This window comes from Microtus pennsylvanicus, chromosome 8 (assembly GCF_037038515.1).
Source record: "Microtus pennsylvanicus isolate mMicPen1 chromosome 8, mMicPen1.hap1, whole genome shotgun sequence".
NCBI lineage: Eukaryota > Metazoa > Chordata > Mammalia > Rodentia > Cricetidae > Microtus > Microtus pennsylvanicus.
The window spans coordinates 97487791-97503656 of record NC_134586.1 but is presented as its reverse complement, the minus strand read 5'-3'; the positions used below and the strand labels follow the sequence as shown (position 1 = coordinate 97503656).

General features: G+C 52.1%; 1 protein-coding gene across 4 annotated transcripts in view; it reads left to right on the top strand.

The window, feature by feature from the left end:
• The window catches only part of Asap2 (ArfGAP with SH3 domain, ankyrin repeat and PH domain 2), a 151610-nt gene that overhangs the window by 132908 nt on the left and 2836 nt on the right, over window positions 1–15866 (top strand). For 2 of the 4 annotated variants that reach the window (XM_075984073.1, XM_075984072.1), the window contains exons 21-27: window positions 206–319; window positions 2101–2356; window positions 4467–4601; window positions 6102–6267; window positions 12367–12416; window positions 12723–12793; window positions 13157–13279. In XM_075984073.1, the coding sequence (XP_075840188.1) occupies window positions 206–319; window positions 2101–2356; window positions 4467–4601; window positions 6102–6267; window positions 12367–12416; window positions 12723–12793; window positions 13157–13279 (915 nt within the window). The remainder of the gene's footprint in view (window positions 1–205; window positions 320–2100; window positions 2357–4466; window positions 4602–6101; window positions 6268–12366; window positions 12417–12722; window positions 12794–13156; window positions 13280–15866) is intronic. The other 2 variants (XM_075984075.1, XM_075984074.1) reach the window with 1 other exon arrangement.

The window sequence follows — 15866 nt, the reverse complement described above, 5'->3', positions numbered from 1 at the left end:
TTGGGTTATCCTGCATATCAGGTCCAGGGACCGCCAGGAAGATCGGGGATTTAACGAGCTGTCCTGGAGCAGAGTGGAATCTCCCCGTGAGTCCTCCAGGCCCTCCTCCACGACTTGTTCATTCTTGGCCTGGACAGCCATAAGTGTCTGTCCTTTGTGGTTGAACACAGGGGTAGCAACACTAACTGTCCCTCTTCATCCTTAGCTGACTCAGGCCTTGTCAGGAAGATTTAATTCCCACGTTCACGTCGAATATGAATGGCGATTGCTGCATGAGGACCTGGATGAAAGCGACGATGATGTGGACGAGAAGCTTCAGGTCTGTGCCTCCCTCCCTCGTGAAGTGTTTCTGTGGCCTGATGGTTTCCATGGCCTGATGGCTTCCGTGGCTGGATGTTTTGTGTGCTCATTGATCTCGGTGGGATCCAGTCTTCCCCTTCCTGTTTCTCTCCCTGCCTCCTCTCCAGCCCACACCAATGGAAGAACGGGCCAGGCGTTCTATGATTGTAGGTGGCTTGTGGGGGAGAGCACCCTGCTTGCCATGGAGCCATTATACAGCATCAGGTCCTGCAGGCAGGTGACACTGTTTATGTGGCTAGTCATGTTTACCCGAGTGACCTTAGAAACCAGCACATGGGAACTACTCAGCTGCCTTTAGAGTTCACTGGATTCAACTCCTTTCATTGGATGGAGTCTCAGGAGAGGCTGGCTCAGCCCGAAGGACATAAGTGTTTTCACACAGCCTTGGATCGAGCATAGGGCTGTAGTCCTAGTCCAGTTCCCTCTCACACACACAGCCAAGCACACCTTGGGGGTACCTCAGGACGATGCCATCTTCACACGGGTCTGTGGTTGCACAGCCAAGAATAGGCAGCCTCCCTCCAGTCCTTGTTATGACCCTTCCTAGCTCCCTCCACAGCACACTGCCAGGTGTGCAGTATGTTCTCTAGGAACATGAGAGGAAGGACCTGGTCAAGCACATTTTCATGGTTTAATGTCTCTTCCCCCATACAACTTTAATGTTCTAATGTAAAGTATAATACACGATCAATAGATACAAATGGAAGAAAGCATTTCTGAGGGCTGTTGAACCATCCGTGATAGAAAAGCCCGTAACATCCATTCGTAGTGTTTCCTACAGTATGGATCTATAAATGACAGAACATGGTTGTAGCTCAATAAATATTTTTTCCTTTTTTCTTTCTTTTTTTTTTTGCCTACAGGATATATTCTTGACTCAATAAATCTTTATTGATAAAAGCACTAAGGTACTTCTGCCAGTCCTGAGGACCTGAATTGGATCCCTGGGGCTCACATGGTGGAAGGAGAGAACTGAGTCCCACAGTGTCTTCTGGCCTCCACACGTATACCAATACACATACACAAAGAACACACTATTTTTTTTTTGAAGCAAGTGATAATCCAGGAATTAAGACTTAACTGCAGTACCCCCGATTTACTGGGCCCTCAGCAGCTCAACAGTTCAGAGGAAAGTGAAAAGGACTTGTTCATCTGCGCTGAATTAAGCACAGTATTGGTAGAGAGCGAGCGCTGCTCTGTGGCCAGGGCCTTCTGTCCCTTAAGATAGTGTGTTAGGGAAGGGATCCTCAAGGATAGCATGTAGCTAGGCTGAAGTAGCTGGTTGGTAAGATGAAATAGCTTCTGTTTAAAGTCCTTCACAGAAGAAAGATTTGCAGTTAGTAAGCCACGACTCTGTAGGTGTGTGTGTGTGTGTCTCAATTTTTTTTTTTTTCTGAGACAGGGTTTATCTGTATCTTTGGAGCCTGTTCTGGAACTAGCTCTTGTAGACCAGGCTGGCCTCGAACTCATAAAGATCCTCCTGCCTCCGCTTGCCTCTGCCTGCCTCCAGAGTGCTGGGATTAAAGGCGTGTGCCACCACCGCCCGGCCATGTCTTGATTATAAGACAGGAGATGGGTGGGATTTAAAATCCTGCAGCTCAAATGAAGTGGTATATGTCAGGCTGAAATGGTGCCTACCACGCAGCTGTGATGGCTGCGTCTCACTGTTCACAGAGCTGATATCACGCAGGGAAAGCCATACCTCCAGCTCATGCTCTCACCCTCGGCATTTCTCTGCAGCCCAGTCCTAACCGGCGAGAGGACCGGCCTGTCAGTTTCTACCAGCTGGGGTCCAGCCAGTATCAGCCCAATGCCGTGTCTTTGGCCAGAGATACCGCAAACCTCACCAAGGACAAGCAGAGGGGCTTCGGGCCCAGCATCTTGCAGAACGAGACCTACGGAGCCATCCTGAGTGGCAGCCCGCCCTCCTCTCAGTCGTTACCCCCCAGCACCACCAGTGCACCCCCGCTCCCACCACGCAACGTTGGCGGCAAAGGTATACGATTTTGAGTCCCTTCAAATGCCTATGGGCTTTGACTTTGAGAAGTTTGATGCATGGGTGTTTATTCTGTAGCTATTTTCTCTGCTGCCTTAAGGAATTCCCTCGCTCTCACCTTGCCAAACCTGTAGAGTTTGTACTTGGGTTCTTACTCTGGCAGAGGAAGTGTGCAGGGTGATACAGGGCTGTCCCAGGCCAGCCAGAGGTGACAGCTTGCAGCTGGCCAGCTAGGATACCCTCCGCTGCCCGTCACACTGTGCTCTCATCCGCTCCCCTCTTGGTCCCCTCCCGGTGTCCTGATGATTCCCTTTCTTCTTCCTCGGGGCTAGCTTAAGACACATGAGGACTTTGTGTGTCTAGCATACCTTTGAAATGAAGGAGTTAAAGTAGTAACTTGGGGGACAGTGCTCAGCCTAGTTGTAGGAACCTCAAATGTTTGAACCTTCCTGATGTCTTAAGTGTGAGCAGCTCAGGAACCTACCCCGTCTGAACATAGCAGGTCCACTCAACAGGTGACTTTTTTTTGCGTGTGTGTTTGTTTGCTTTTTTTTGCAAATACAGAAACACAAAAGCGTTCGTCTGATAGTGAAGAGCACCCAGCCACTCTGCTTCTTGAAGTGGCCAGCAGATGGCCAGCCCAGCTCTGACAAGCTGCCAGTCTTAGGTGGTAGTCTTCAGGACCTTCAAGGTCAAGGAGGGGCTTCCCTGGAAAGAATCGTAGTTTCCACTTGCTGTCTCTGGGCTGTGGCTGCCATGCATAAAAACATTGCAAATGTTCCCTTGCTGCAGCCGGTGGCGAGGAAGGGGTGGGCAGTGTATGGTGGTAATGGATATTGAGTATCCGGAAGAGCAGCTGGACAGACCACATGTGTCCCTTCCCTGCCTTAACACTCCAGGAGGCTAGTGAGTCACTGAGGAGCAAAAGCACGAAAAGCAGACCCTCTACTCCCTGCTCCCACGGGCACCCCCACCTTTGATTCCTTCTGGACGTTATGAACACTCCCTGTCGCCTCCTACAGGCTGTCCAGGGCAGTGCAGGTCCTTACAGACATATTACTGGTTCTTTTTCCCAGAGATGTGTGTTAATTCTGAAAGGCCGAGTGTCACAGAGACTGGGTATCTGCATTCCCAGAAGCAGCTTGTGCTGACTCTGTGGCAGGAGAGATTTCTGTCATTCTGTTGGATAGTAGGAGAGGATGGCTCAGCTCCTCGTATTGGTTTCTTGCAGTCCTGGAATCGGAGGGATTGCTTTTTCCATTTTTTTGGCCATTCTATATTTAGCTCTATTTTCTTTTCACATGAAGGAAATTGCGCCCTTATCCCGCATCTTCCCTGCTCAAGGGTCCATGCTTGGCACGAAGATGGTATTCTCGCACCCCGGGATGGAGAATGGAGTTACTGCTGCCCTGTATGCCACAGCGGGGCGCAGAACTTCCTCACCATAGGGCAGTAAAGGCTGCAGCCCTGGTGCTGGCGTGGGAGGGCGTATCTCCTCTCTGCCACGCCCGACTCTACCTTAGCCACCCCTGTGCATTTGAGTAAGTGGCACACAGTGAGAAAGACCACGACCAGGGAAGTGCTATCACTTTAGGGGTCACCTGAAGCTACCGGATCATACGTGCTGAGTTGCAGGCAGATAGATGTTACAGGAGGCTGGGGAGAGCCCCGGCCCTCGTGTGTGGAACACACCCTTCCTCTTGCCCACACTGGCTGAGAACAGGGTCTCTCTGGGAGGTAATAGAAGGGCAGAGATGAGCAGAGGCTCCAGAAGCCCTGAGTGCAGTGCTCAGTAGATTTATGGCTTTTTATTTCCTCCTGCGAACCGTGGCATTTTAAAAGCTCGCCATCAGATCGAAAAGGCCACCTGTGAGGATGTCCTGGAGCAGCTTATTGTTTTATTATTGTCATTAGGATTTCTGGGTGCATCTCCCTTTCCCTACTAGGGAAAAGAGTAAATCCTCAGGGTTCTGTTGCTGTTCTAGAAGGCTCATGTTGACCATTTTACGAGAGAGAGGATCAATAACAAAGTGTTTTGTTTCTGTTTTTGTTCTGTGTGTGTGTGCGCGTGCGTGCCTGTGTGTGCGTGTGTGTATGCGTGTGGGTTTAGTTCAGGCAGCCACCTCGGCTAACACCCTGTGGAAGACAAACTCTGTAGGTGTGGACGGTGTCAGCAGGCAGCGATCTTCGTCAGATCTGCCAGCTGTCCACCCACCGCTGCCCCCTCTGCGAGTGACGTCTACCAGTACGTTTTTTTTTCCTCCTCCTTTTTCCTTTCTTGCCAGTGGGCCTTATGAATCTGGAAAACAGGGGGCACTGTTGGCAGCCACTTGGGGGAGACCACTGCGGGCTGCCCACAGATACATACCAGATGTTGCCCGTGTGGCCCCAACCCTTGCAGTCTCTACCTCAAGCCCCCATCTGTTCCTTCACCCCACTCCCAAGATGGCTCACTCTTTTCTCTGTCTCGCCAGCATTTAACAACATTCTCTCCCTCTCCACACAACATCCTTCCAGTTCCTTTAGCTGTAAAGTGATTTGGGGGTGGTCATTTCAGTCATGATCTGGCATGAGATTCTTTTCATGCCAGTGTATAGTTGGCAGTTCCCCACGCTGGGAGCCAGGCAGTGGGAAACGGCCTTTCTCCTGCTGCAGAGCCAAACGTTTTGGGTTTTTTTTTTCTACTGGGTGAGTGACACCAGCCCCGTCTGCTCCCTGCCCCCTGCCTTGGCCTAAGGAGTTTCTGAATCTGTTGCTTCTGGGGCACTGGAGCTCTTCCTAGGCCACGGTGCCTGCGGTTTAAATAGAAAACACCCTAGCCCTTCTGCAGGGATTGCCAAGAGGGACCATGTTAGCAGCTGCAACTGCAGCGTGTGTCCAGGAAACGCTGCAGAGAATCTGGGGCAGGGTCCAGCTGCAGTGTCCTCAGGTCAAGCATTAGGAGGGCTCACAACTGCCTTCCCTTCTGCCTCTCAATATGGTGCTCCTGAGCGTTTCTGTTAAGACAGAAAAGGGAAGAGAGGGAGAGAGACTGTGAACTAAATCCCCCCTCCTTCTTGTTCCATATACGTTTGCTCCCATCTCGAGCAGGCCGTCGACAAGGGCCTGGCACTCTGTTATTTTTGAAATGGGTGGGGTGAGGGAAGGCCCAGACACATGACCTCACTCTGTTGGTTTTGGTTTTTTTAAACGGCTCTGCCCACTCTAGCGGAGTCAGTTTGCCTCTGAGCCACAGCCTGTCATCTAGACAGTACAGAGAGTAGTAGACACCGTCACCTCTCCCCTCAGACTGGGGACCCCATACCACGATTGTCACAGTTTGTCCTCAGAGCTTACTCCGCCCCCCTAGAGGCCAGTGGGGTATATAAAATTCAGTTCCCGTTGGGTGGTGGGTCATTTGATGCAAGAAGAACCCTGGGCTCCCTAGGGCAGATGCCAGCTTTAAACCTAACCTCAGACTCTGGCATACTCTGTTGGTTTTGGGGCAGTCGGCCACAGAATCCAGGGCCGGCCCCAACATAGGTTTCCAGCTAAACACACACAAACCTCAGCAAAGTTTCAGTAGTAGTTGAGGCTCGCTTTCCTCATGGGTTTGCTCCTCGCAGTTTTCCAGAGGAGACAAGCTGAGAAGCAGCCATGGGTGTTCCCAGAAGAATGCTAGAGAGGGAAAAGTCTCCAGAAAGAGACTAGGTATGTGACCTGGGTAACTCACGCTCTCTTTCCCTCCCCCGTCTTCTCTCCACAGATCCCCTGACCACCACACCACCCCCGCCTGCGGCTAAGACGTCAGCCGCACTAGAAGGCATGAGCCAGCCAAGCAAGCCCTCCCAAGCCGGGGCCTCGCAGAGCAAGCCCCCACCCCTGCCGCCTCAGCCACCCAGCCGCCTGCCTCAGAAGAAGCCAGCTTCCGGGTAACCGTTGCCCCTGCCTGGCCGCTCTGTGCCTGGCCACAGCAGCCAACACTGCTCCCATTCAGAGGGCTTCCAATGGCCTTGGCCCCATTTCTGCATCTCTTGGGATTTCTGTGTGAGCCCTGGAAATCTCCCGTGTTTCTGCCACGCTAGGGTGAGAGGCCAAGTGCTGTGTAACTTACTGACCAGCCCTTGAGGGTCTTAACGGTAATTCTGCGAGGAGGGTTTAGCTGAAGGTGTATTACAAGCTTAGATCTTAAACCTGCATAATCAATTTAGATTTTTGTGCATTAAACACTGGGATTTTTGGAGTCAAGTTCTTAAGAAACTGAGCTCCCACTGGCTCTTTGTTTTGCTCCCTGGAAACATCATCTTGAATGCATGGTCCTTCCACAGGGTCACTGAATGTTTCCTATAGACAAGGGCTTTTTCCTTCATGCACACACTGCAGAGGGATCCAGTTACCTTTTTGAAAGCATTTAAAATTTTTTAATTTTATTTTATGTTTATGGGTGTTTTGCCTTCTTGTATGTCTGTACCATGCAATCTCTGGTGCCTAAAGAGGCCAGATGAGGGTGTCAGAGTCCCTGGAACTGGAACTAAAGGTGGTTTTGAGCCACCATGTGGGTGCTGAGAATCGAACCGGTGTCCTGGAAGAGTAGCCAGTGTTCTAAGCCACTGAGCTATCTCTTCAGCGGCCCCCCATCTCTGAATCTATGCTTTTATAGTAGAAAGTAGATTTTGTTTGAGTCTTCTTTTTGTGGATTCGCTTCTAAGGTGTGCGGTCTGGGTGGGAGGTGACGTGGTCAGGGCTACAGGATACCTATGTCTGTGTACACACACTTTCCTTCATCTCTTTCTGTGGTCTGAAGCTCTCTCTATTGGAACCAGGAGCTCATATCACCACATCCGCCTCCTCTCACAGAGATGGCGCCAGTACTGCATGTTATGAGACACACTCTCTTAACTCTGTGCATGGTTCACGAGTCCCGTCACCAGGGTTACAGGGTGACACACTGGAGTAGTTTGTCTTTGCCATAGCTGGCACACACACCATAGGATGGAAATCGTTTGGTAAAGGCAGGTGTCTGGAGGGCTCCCCACTTAGTGGACTTGGAAGCTGTTGCTGCCTCAGCAACACTTCAGCCAGGCTGCTGACCACAGTGCCCTCATGCATACGATCTCTTCCGGTGGTGTGACTCTCTGAAGACCTGGGCCCAGGACAGGCCGTCCCAGACAGGCCAGGCCGTGTTACTTTGCCTTATTATTTGCATGATCGGTGCTGGGTGTGTGGAGGGGGTTCTGTTGGGACACAGGGTAGTGGGGCCCTGCATTCATCATCTCAGGCCCACTTGCCACTCCCTTTCTCAGTCATGCAGTCGCTCCTTCCTGAGAACATTCTCCTGGCTCTGCCTCCACCCGACCTAGAGGCCGCCGAAGCCTTCTTTCCCTGCTTGGGTCAGGTCAGCTCCAGATCTAGCACCAGCAGCCTCTAGCGCCACCCTCCCTCCCCAACCGCTACCCAGGCCGTCTGTGCCCTGCTGGGATTTTTAGTCTGATCAGAAGATCACTCACCCCCAGCCCCCCCCCCCCGTCTCTTTTAATATAACTCCCCCTTCTCAGCTGTCAGCCGCATTGGCCATTCCTTTAAATGTGCCATCTTGGTTTTATCGAATTATCCAAATGTTCCGGCAGCTTCCCCAGATCCCAGAGGTGAAATCTGGGTACATGTGCCTGGTTGATCCCCAGACTCAAGGCCCCACGTCTTTCTGACTCCTCCCACATCGTCCTTTGAAGAGGAAAAGGGGTGGGGGCCGCATGTTAGCTTCTCATACCCGTCACCAAAGCCTGCCCCCTAGAGGTGGGGCCTGGAGCGCCGTCCCCAGCTGGATTCTCCAGTAGTGGGCATTCTGCCACCATCTTCCTCAATCCCCATGTTGTTTCTGTGCCTGTTTAAAATACATATACTTCCAGAGGGGCTTTCTCAATTTTGTCTGTTTAGTTTTCCATTTCCATCCTCACAGGAGATCGAACTTTCTTTATAGCATCCGGGTTTTGTCTCATGGGGGCTCTATTATATCTCACTTCTTAAGAACTGGATGATTTGGGGGAGGGATGGGCACTTGCCTTGCTGGCTTCTCGGGTTTGGCCTCTGCGTGGTAGAAGCCGTTTCCTGTAAATGTCCCTGCGTGCCTCTGTCCTGCATCAGGTGAGACCTCACACCCTCAGGCCAGGTTGCACGTGATATTTCTTCACTGTCACGGAGGCTCAGGAGAAGCAGTGTGAAGGAGGGGCTTACTTTGGTTCACAGTTCAACCAAGGGCCACTTGGCTGCACTGTGGTTGGCCTGTGGGGAGGCAAGCATGTCACGCGGCAGGGACCAAACTGTTGACCTCATAGCAGCGGGAAGCAGGGATCTGGAATGGAGAATGGGCCGTAGCCATGCTAGGCCCTGCAATGGCATGCCCCTAGTGGCCCTGTCTCCTACTTGCTGTTTCCCTTTAATGAAGCATGGTTAAATAAAAACTCAGAGAGAAATTTGGGTTCAGCCTGAAGATCCGAAAAGCAAAGCAGCCAGCTACTTACCTGGCTTTTACCTCAACCTCAGTCCGAAGTAGCGATCCTGCCTCCAGGAATCTCAGAATGAGAATGTTTTTGAGATCCGTTTCCTTCCATTTTATAATCTTCTTTAGGGCTGGGATTATAGGCATGTTCCACTGTGATTAAAAACATACTCTGCCTGGTCGGTTCCTATGACAACGAGTGTGGCTACTGGGATTAAAGGTGCGTGTTATTGTGGCTACCAGGATTAAAGGTGTGTGTTACCATGACCTGGTCTGTAAGGCTGAGCAGAGGGGCTGCTTTACTCTCAGATCGTCAGGTAGGCTTTATCTATTAAAGTACAGTTGAAGTGACACTACATTAACACCACCTCCCCAAAGTACATCATCTGGCAACTGAGCATTTAACATGGGAACCTTCGGAGGGACTGTTTCATATCCAGGCACTAACAATAGGTTTTCCTAGGTGGTATTGCTGTTTGTCTACAGATCTCACAGTCTGAGTGTTTTGTTTTGTTTTTCACCCTTGGGCAACCTAGGTTCAGTATGTCTGCCTAAAAGGTATATGATTTCTGGGAGTCACGTTAAAATTAATCTTACACTTAATCCCTCTGCTTTGAAGATGTTCTCCCCAGCTGCCCCGGTGTCCCTAGGTGAGATGTCCTATGCCATGCCCTCCCTGGAATGGAAGCCGTCTTCAGTGCACTGGGGACGGGTAGCTGGAAGTCCAGGGACTTGCCGGTTCCTGACGTAGCTTTGGGGATTTCTGCTGTCGTTTGCTCTTGGCGAAGCCTCTTGTTTATTGCACAGACTGCTGCATCTCCCACTTGCAGAGGCTTTTGGCCTGACAGGGATGTTACTGAATACCTGGGGACTATTCTAGGACTTCCCCTAGCTTGATGTAAGCGTTTCCTGCTTGGTCAGCTGGGCTAATCACAATTCTTTCTGACATTTCTAGACATTCTTTCCTTTTCAGGTCTTTGTTCATTTGATTTGGATTTTCACTTTTGCTTGGGGGAGTGAAAGGACTTTTATATGCTATCGCTCCCCTCCCACCTTCTTCCCTCTTTATTCCTCTCTCCCCACCCTGCTTTCTTCTTGGTACTGGGGGTGGTACCCAGAGCTTCATGCCTGCTATGAGTGTGCTCCTCACTGAACAACAGTCCCAGGCTACAGCATGACATTTGAAAATCAGAATGCTTGTGTACCGCTTTGCCAAGACATCTTGCTAGAACAAAGTGCACACTTGTACTGTGATATTCTTAAACAGTGGTTTGAAGCAAGGTTGGCTGCTGAGTTAACACCGTGACAAATATGCTTCCCCGGCCCCTTTGCTAACAGCCGAGGGTTGTGCCTCTCCTGGTCCCTGTGTGCCCTTCCTCTTCCCTCTTGTAATGTTCTTGGATTCTCTGCCTCCTGTGTGCTACTTTTTATGGTGCCAGGTCATGTCTTGAAGTTCTGGACAAGAAACAGTGGGCTCCTGGCACTCCGAGGGTACGTGAGATCAGTGGTACTAGCCGGCAAGCGCCAGGTCATGGCATCCCTGCCAGCCGCTTCCCCGGGGCTCACAAGAGCCAAGCTAGGGCTGCAGATGAGTTTTCCCACTGGTTTTAGTCCAACTGAAAGAGAAGGTGGGGGATGAGAAAGCAGATGATGTTAGGGCGTACTCATTCGCGGCAGATTTCCATGAATGGAACCAGGCTGTCACTGCTGGTAGAGTTCCAGTTTAAGGAAGACATGATGTATAGTCTTTGCAATGGAAGCCCACTCCTCCCCTAACCATTCTGAACAAGATATAAACCTGTCATTTCGTACCTGTCCTCTTAGAGCAGGAGACAGCCAGAGCAGGCCCACAGGCCGGCTGCCGCCACCACTTATGCCCACGAGTCCCAAGCTATTGGTGGGTTTTGCGGCATGTGAGATTTCTTGCGCTTGCAGGTTTTAGTGCCTGTATCCTCGTTCCTTTTTTCTCTTGCTGTGAAGAGACACCGTGGTCATGGCAACTTACAGAAGGAGTTCATTGGGGCTCATGGTTTCATGGTCTGAGCTCATCATCATCAGGGTGGGGCGTGGCAGCAAGTAGGCAGGCGTGGCCCTGGAACAGTGAGCGCTCACGTCCTGAGCCACAGGAGCGAGGCTGACAGGTGGAGGGCACTAACCAGGCCTGGCATAGGCTTTTGAAACCTCAGAGCTCACCACCCCTAATGACAGACTTCCTTCAACAAGACCACACCTCCTGAGGCTTCCCATTCAGTTCCACCAACTGGGGACCAAGCAGTATTTAAATGTATGAGCCTATGGGGGCCATTCTCACTCAAACCACCACAATTGTAAGTGACATTTTGCTGGCATGGCAACACCATCCATGGTACCTTCCCACCTCATTAGCAGACAAAGCTAAACGGTTGTCATAGAGACTAACTCACAAAAATTTGGCCTTTTACTTTTTATGTATTAGCCTAAGTTAGCCTTGAACTAGTGACTCTTCTTCTGTTTTACCTGGCCTTTGAGGGCAAAGCTGGCTGACTATGGTCCTCTGCTGAGTATCTCTTGGGAGCCCTTCATTGACCACAGAGTAGGTTGTCGGCAACACAGCTTATAATGTCTGCTAGGACATATGTGCCCAGAGGCAGTGGGGATCAAGTTGGGTCTTTGTTTATGGTTTTTCAGTCCCTTGAAAATAAGAATATAACCAAGTTGTGTTCTTTTCCCTCTCATCCTGAGTCTGCAGACCAGCACCCAGACAGACTCACTAGGGCTGCAGAGGAAGTGACCTGTTGTGGAAAGAATGCCATCCCAGGCTGCCTCCCTGTTCCTCAGCCCCTCCCAAGGCTCGCCTGCCCAATTGTTTGTCTGACTTCCTGCTAGGTCCCCCAGCATCCCTAGGCTACAGAAGATAAGGCCCTCTTAACCCTCCCCAGACCCTGGTCCCTTTTCTGTTTAGAGAATTTGCAGAACTAGTGTCCCATCTTCTGCAGGTGAAAAGTCTTCTCTGCAGATTCCCCAGTGGTGAATCTGAGTAGACAGAGCCCCCCTCTGCCAGCTGTGAGAGCCACTCCTGTCTGTCTCTACTGCACGGCTATGCTAGAGGAAATGCTAGACACAGGGTTCAGTGGGCCTGCCATCAGCTACATTGGTTCCCAGAGCATGTGTGATGTCATGATGCTGTGTGTGACTTGTGGTGATGTGATGTCTGCAGAGACCCTGGCAGAGCCACCCAGGCCTGATATGAAGCTCCAGCCCCTCCCCTTTCACAGGACGATGGAGGCTCAAGCCTGGGCTGGAGTAAGCAAATGAGTGGAAGCAGTGATGGGTGCTTAGCGTCTGCCCCAGGCCACTGTGAGCACGGGTCCCTGCCGTGCTGGGTTTAGGATCAGGATGTAGCACTTTGCTCTGGACCTTTCCCTTTTCAAGGGTGGGGCTAGGTAGCAGGTTACAGCAAGCACCAGCTAAGCACAGATCGGGATCCCTTATCAAGGGCATAAGGTTGGAGCAGGTAGCCTGGGTGATCAATACGTCTGTATTTCCTTCTTTCTAGGACTGACAAGCCAACCCCACTGATCAACAAAGGCCAGCCAAGAGTGCCTGGTAATTATTTAACTTGGAACAGGTTGATTTGTGGGTGGGTGGGGGTGGCACTTCTAGATAGCTGGTCAGCCCTGGTCAGGGCCTGGAAGCTTAAGTTTCTCACACTGTAAAGCCCGGAAGTTCTCTGCCTTATACAGGATTTCTCTCTTGATACCACAAAATACACGGAGAGCCCTGCTTTTAGACACAACTCTGTGGCGCTTACAGCTGCTGTCTCAGAGTTAAAATGGATGGGGTAGGGCTGGGGGTGTCTTGTAAAGTTGCTTTGTCGTGGCCCTAACGCAGAGGATTGATCTCTTTGAACAGAAACTCCAGGTCCTCTGACCAATGCCATGGCCCTGCAGCCCCCAGCACCCATGCCTAGGAAGTCACAGGCGGTAAGTGAACAAGCCTGCTATCCTGTCCTTGGCTCTACCCATTGGGATTGCTCCAAGGCAACCATGCTTTCTGTTTCTCCTGGGCGGAGGCCTGAGGGCTTTTTTCTGGTGCTGTTTCTTGACTGGGGAGCTGACCAGCTTGACCATCTGTTCACTGCCACAGTATAGTCCCCACGAGTGCCAGACCCCGGGTGTTTCATTTCCCAGGCTTATCCCGGTTTGCCTGACCTCTGTGAGTTTCCCAGCCCAAGTGCGTGGCTCATGAGGCAAGCACAAGAGAGAGGCTCTTTCTCTACCTATGACCTTGTCTTTCTCTCACACTGGCCCCTGCAATAGCCCCTCACCCTTTCTCTTCTGACACAGACCAAGGCCAAGCCCAAGCGAGTCAAAGCGCTTTACAACTGCGTGGCCGACAACCCAGATGAGCTGACTTTCTCTGAGGGGGATGTGATCATTGTGGATGGAGAAGAAGATCAGGAGTGGTGGGTGAGTCTGGGGGCCGTGGGGGCTGTGCACAAGTCAGGGGGGGGGGGTCATAGGGCCTGTGCACAAGTCAGGGGGCATAGGGCCTGTGCACAAGTCAGGGGGGCATAGGGCCTGTGCACAAGTCAGGTTGGGGCCATGGGGGGGCTGTGCACAAGTCAGGGGGGCATAGGGCCTGTGCACAAGTCAGGGTGGAGCCGTGGGGCCTGTGCACAAGTCAGGGGGGCATAGGGCCTGTGCACAAGTCAGGGGGGCATAGGGCCTGTGCACAAGTCAGGGGGGCATAGGGCCTGTGCACAAGTCAGGGGGGCATAGGGCCTGTGCACAAGTCAGGTTGGGGCCATGGGGGGGCTGTGCACAAGTCAGGGGGGCATAGGGCCTGTGCACAAGTCAGGGTGGAGCCGTGGGGCCTGTGCACAAGTCAGGGGGGCATAGGGCCTGTGCACAAGTCAGGGGGGCATAGGGCCTGTGCACAAGTCAGGGTGGAGCCGTGGGGCCTGTGCACAAGTCAGGGGGGCATAGGGCCTGTGCACAAGTCAGGAGGGCATAGGGCCTGTGCACAAGTCAGGGGGGCATAGGGCCTGTGCACAAGTCAGGGGGGCATAGGGCCTGTGCACAAGTCAGGGTGGAGCCGTGGGGGCTGTGCACAAGTCAGGGGGGCATAGGGCCTGTGCACAAGTCAGGGTGGAGCCGTGGGGCCTGTGCACAAGTCAGGGGGGCATAGGGCCTGTGCACAAGTCAGGGTGGAGCCGTGGGGCCTGTGCACAAGTCAGGGGGGCATAGGGCCTGTGCACAAGTCAGGGTGGAGCCGTGGGGGCTGTGCACAAGTCAGGGTGGGGCCATGGGGCCTGTGCACAAGTCAGGGGGGCATAGGGCCTGTGCACAAGTCAGGGGGGCATAGGGCCTGTGCACAAGTCAGGGTGGAGCCGTGGGGCCTGTGCACAAGTCAGGGGGGCATAGGGCCTGTGCACAAGGGAAGCCCTCAGCCTAAGCAGTCTGGGTCTGCTGCTGCCACCAGATTAGCATACGGTGCCTTCCACATCCTCTGGTGTCTTCTGTGTGGACATCCTCCTCTGAGTGGGCCTGATCTGTCCTCGGGTGTAGCTGGAAGTGTTCTCCATCCCGCTGGTCCCCCTGGACTGGTTTTCCTCTGCTTGCCTGTTCCTGAAGCCACTTATGAAATATATGAAATAACCGTTCTGAGACTTATTATCAGTTACAGTTGTTTGGCCACTGTCTTAGGCTTCTTACTGGCTAGCTCTAACTATTAAATTAACCCATTTCAATTAATCTATGTATCGCCACGAGGCTGTGGCTCACTGGTAATGAATGTACTGGCACCTTTCTCCTTTGGCTGGCTACATGGTGTCTCCTTGTCTCCGTCTTCTGTCTGTCTCTCTGTCTCTCTGTATCTTTGTTTGAATTTTCCACCCATCTTTACTCTGCTAAGCCATTGAAACAGCTTTATTCATCAACCAATAATATTCAGAAGGACATCCCTCATCACTTAGGTGAACGCCTCACTATTATAATGGATGGGCCACTCGAGCTCCATTTCCAGAGCACCCTTGACCTGAACTGGGGGCGTTGTGGCCATAAATTCCACACGCAGCCCTCCACTGCCAATGTGTGGAGCCAGACATCCGGAGAGCTGGGCTCAGGGCAGAGTCCTGTGTCACTTTGATCCCAACACAAGCTACACCCTGCTCAGCATCCAGCTGGTACAAGAGCAGCGTGGGTACTGAGCTTCTCCTAGAAGCCCCTGCCATTCAAACTCTGCCGCTTAACAGGCGGGGAACCTGGGCAGTAGGATCTCCGAAAGAGAGTCGTGCACAGCACTGCAGCCGAGATGCCATGGGGATCAGCAGGGATGATATGGGTGGTAGGCTGGGGATGAGGGTGTAGGGATGAACCCATGGAATGGAGTGTGCATAGAAAGAGCTCGGCACGGACTGCCACCCAGTGGGCACTCGGGGCCCTGTCCTGTAGACAAAACTCAGATACCAAGTGTTTCAAAAAGTCCCTTGGGACTTGGGGAGGCACTTTGCTTGTCAGCCACAAGGAGTTTGACCTGATCCATCTGTAGCTGCCTGTCCCTGCTGCAGCTTAAGCCCCAAGTTCTCTGGTGGGTCTGTGGCTCCACCCTGCAGCATCACTGCTGGTAGTTTCTGTCACTTTTCTTGAAGCCACTAAGGGAAGAAGCCCATTTCCATCACTTTCCATGGCACCTCAGCTCCCACACACCTTCCTCCTGTTTGCTGAGGAACTCCCGCGCATGGCTGGGCCTGGGCAGAGTCCAGCACTGGGCTCCGGGAACCTGGCCTCACCCCTCCACATGCACACCCACCAACACCTACCACCAGGAAGCAGGATTGGAATCAGACTGTATTTCATCCTGTGTGGTGGATGGATTCCAACCTGACCCAGTCTTAACCCAGTGGAAAGCGTCTGTTTCCAAGAGCATGGAAAATCCGGACAGCCACAAAAGAAGTAAATGTTACCATGACTACAGAGCCTGCCTCTCCTGAGGACCCAGGGTTCTCGGTGGCAATCTGGGGAAAAAAAAAAGTATAGTTCGACAATTTGCTAA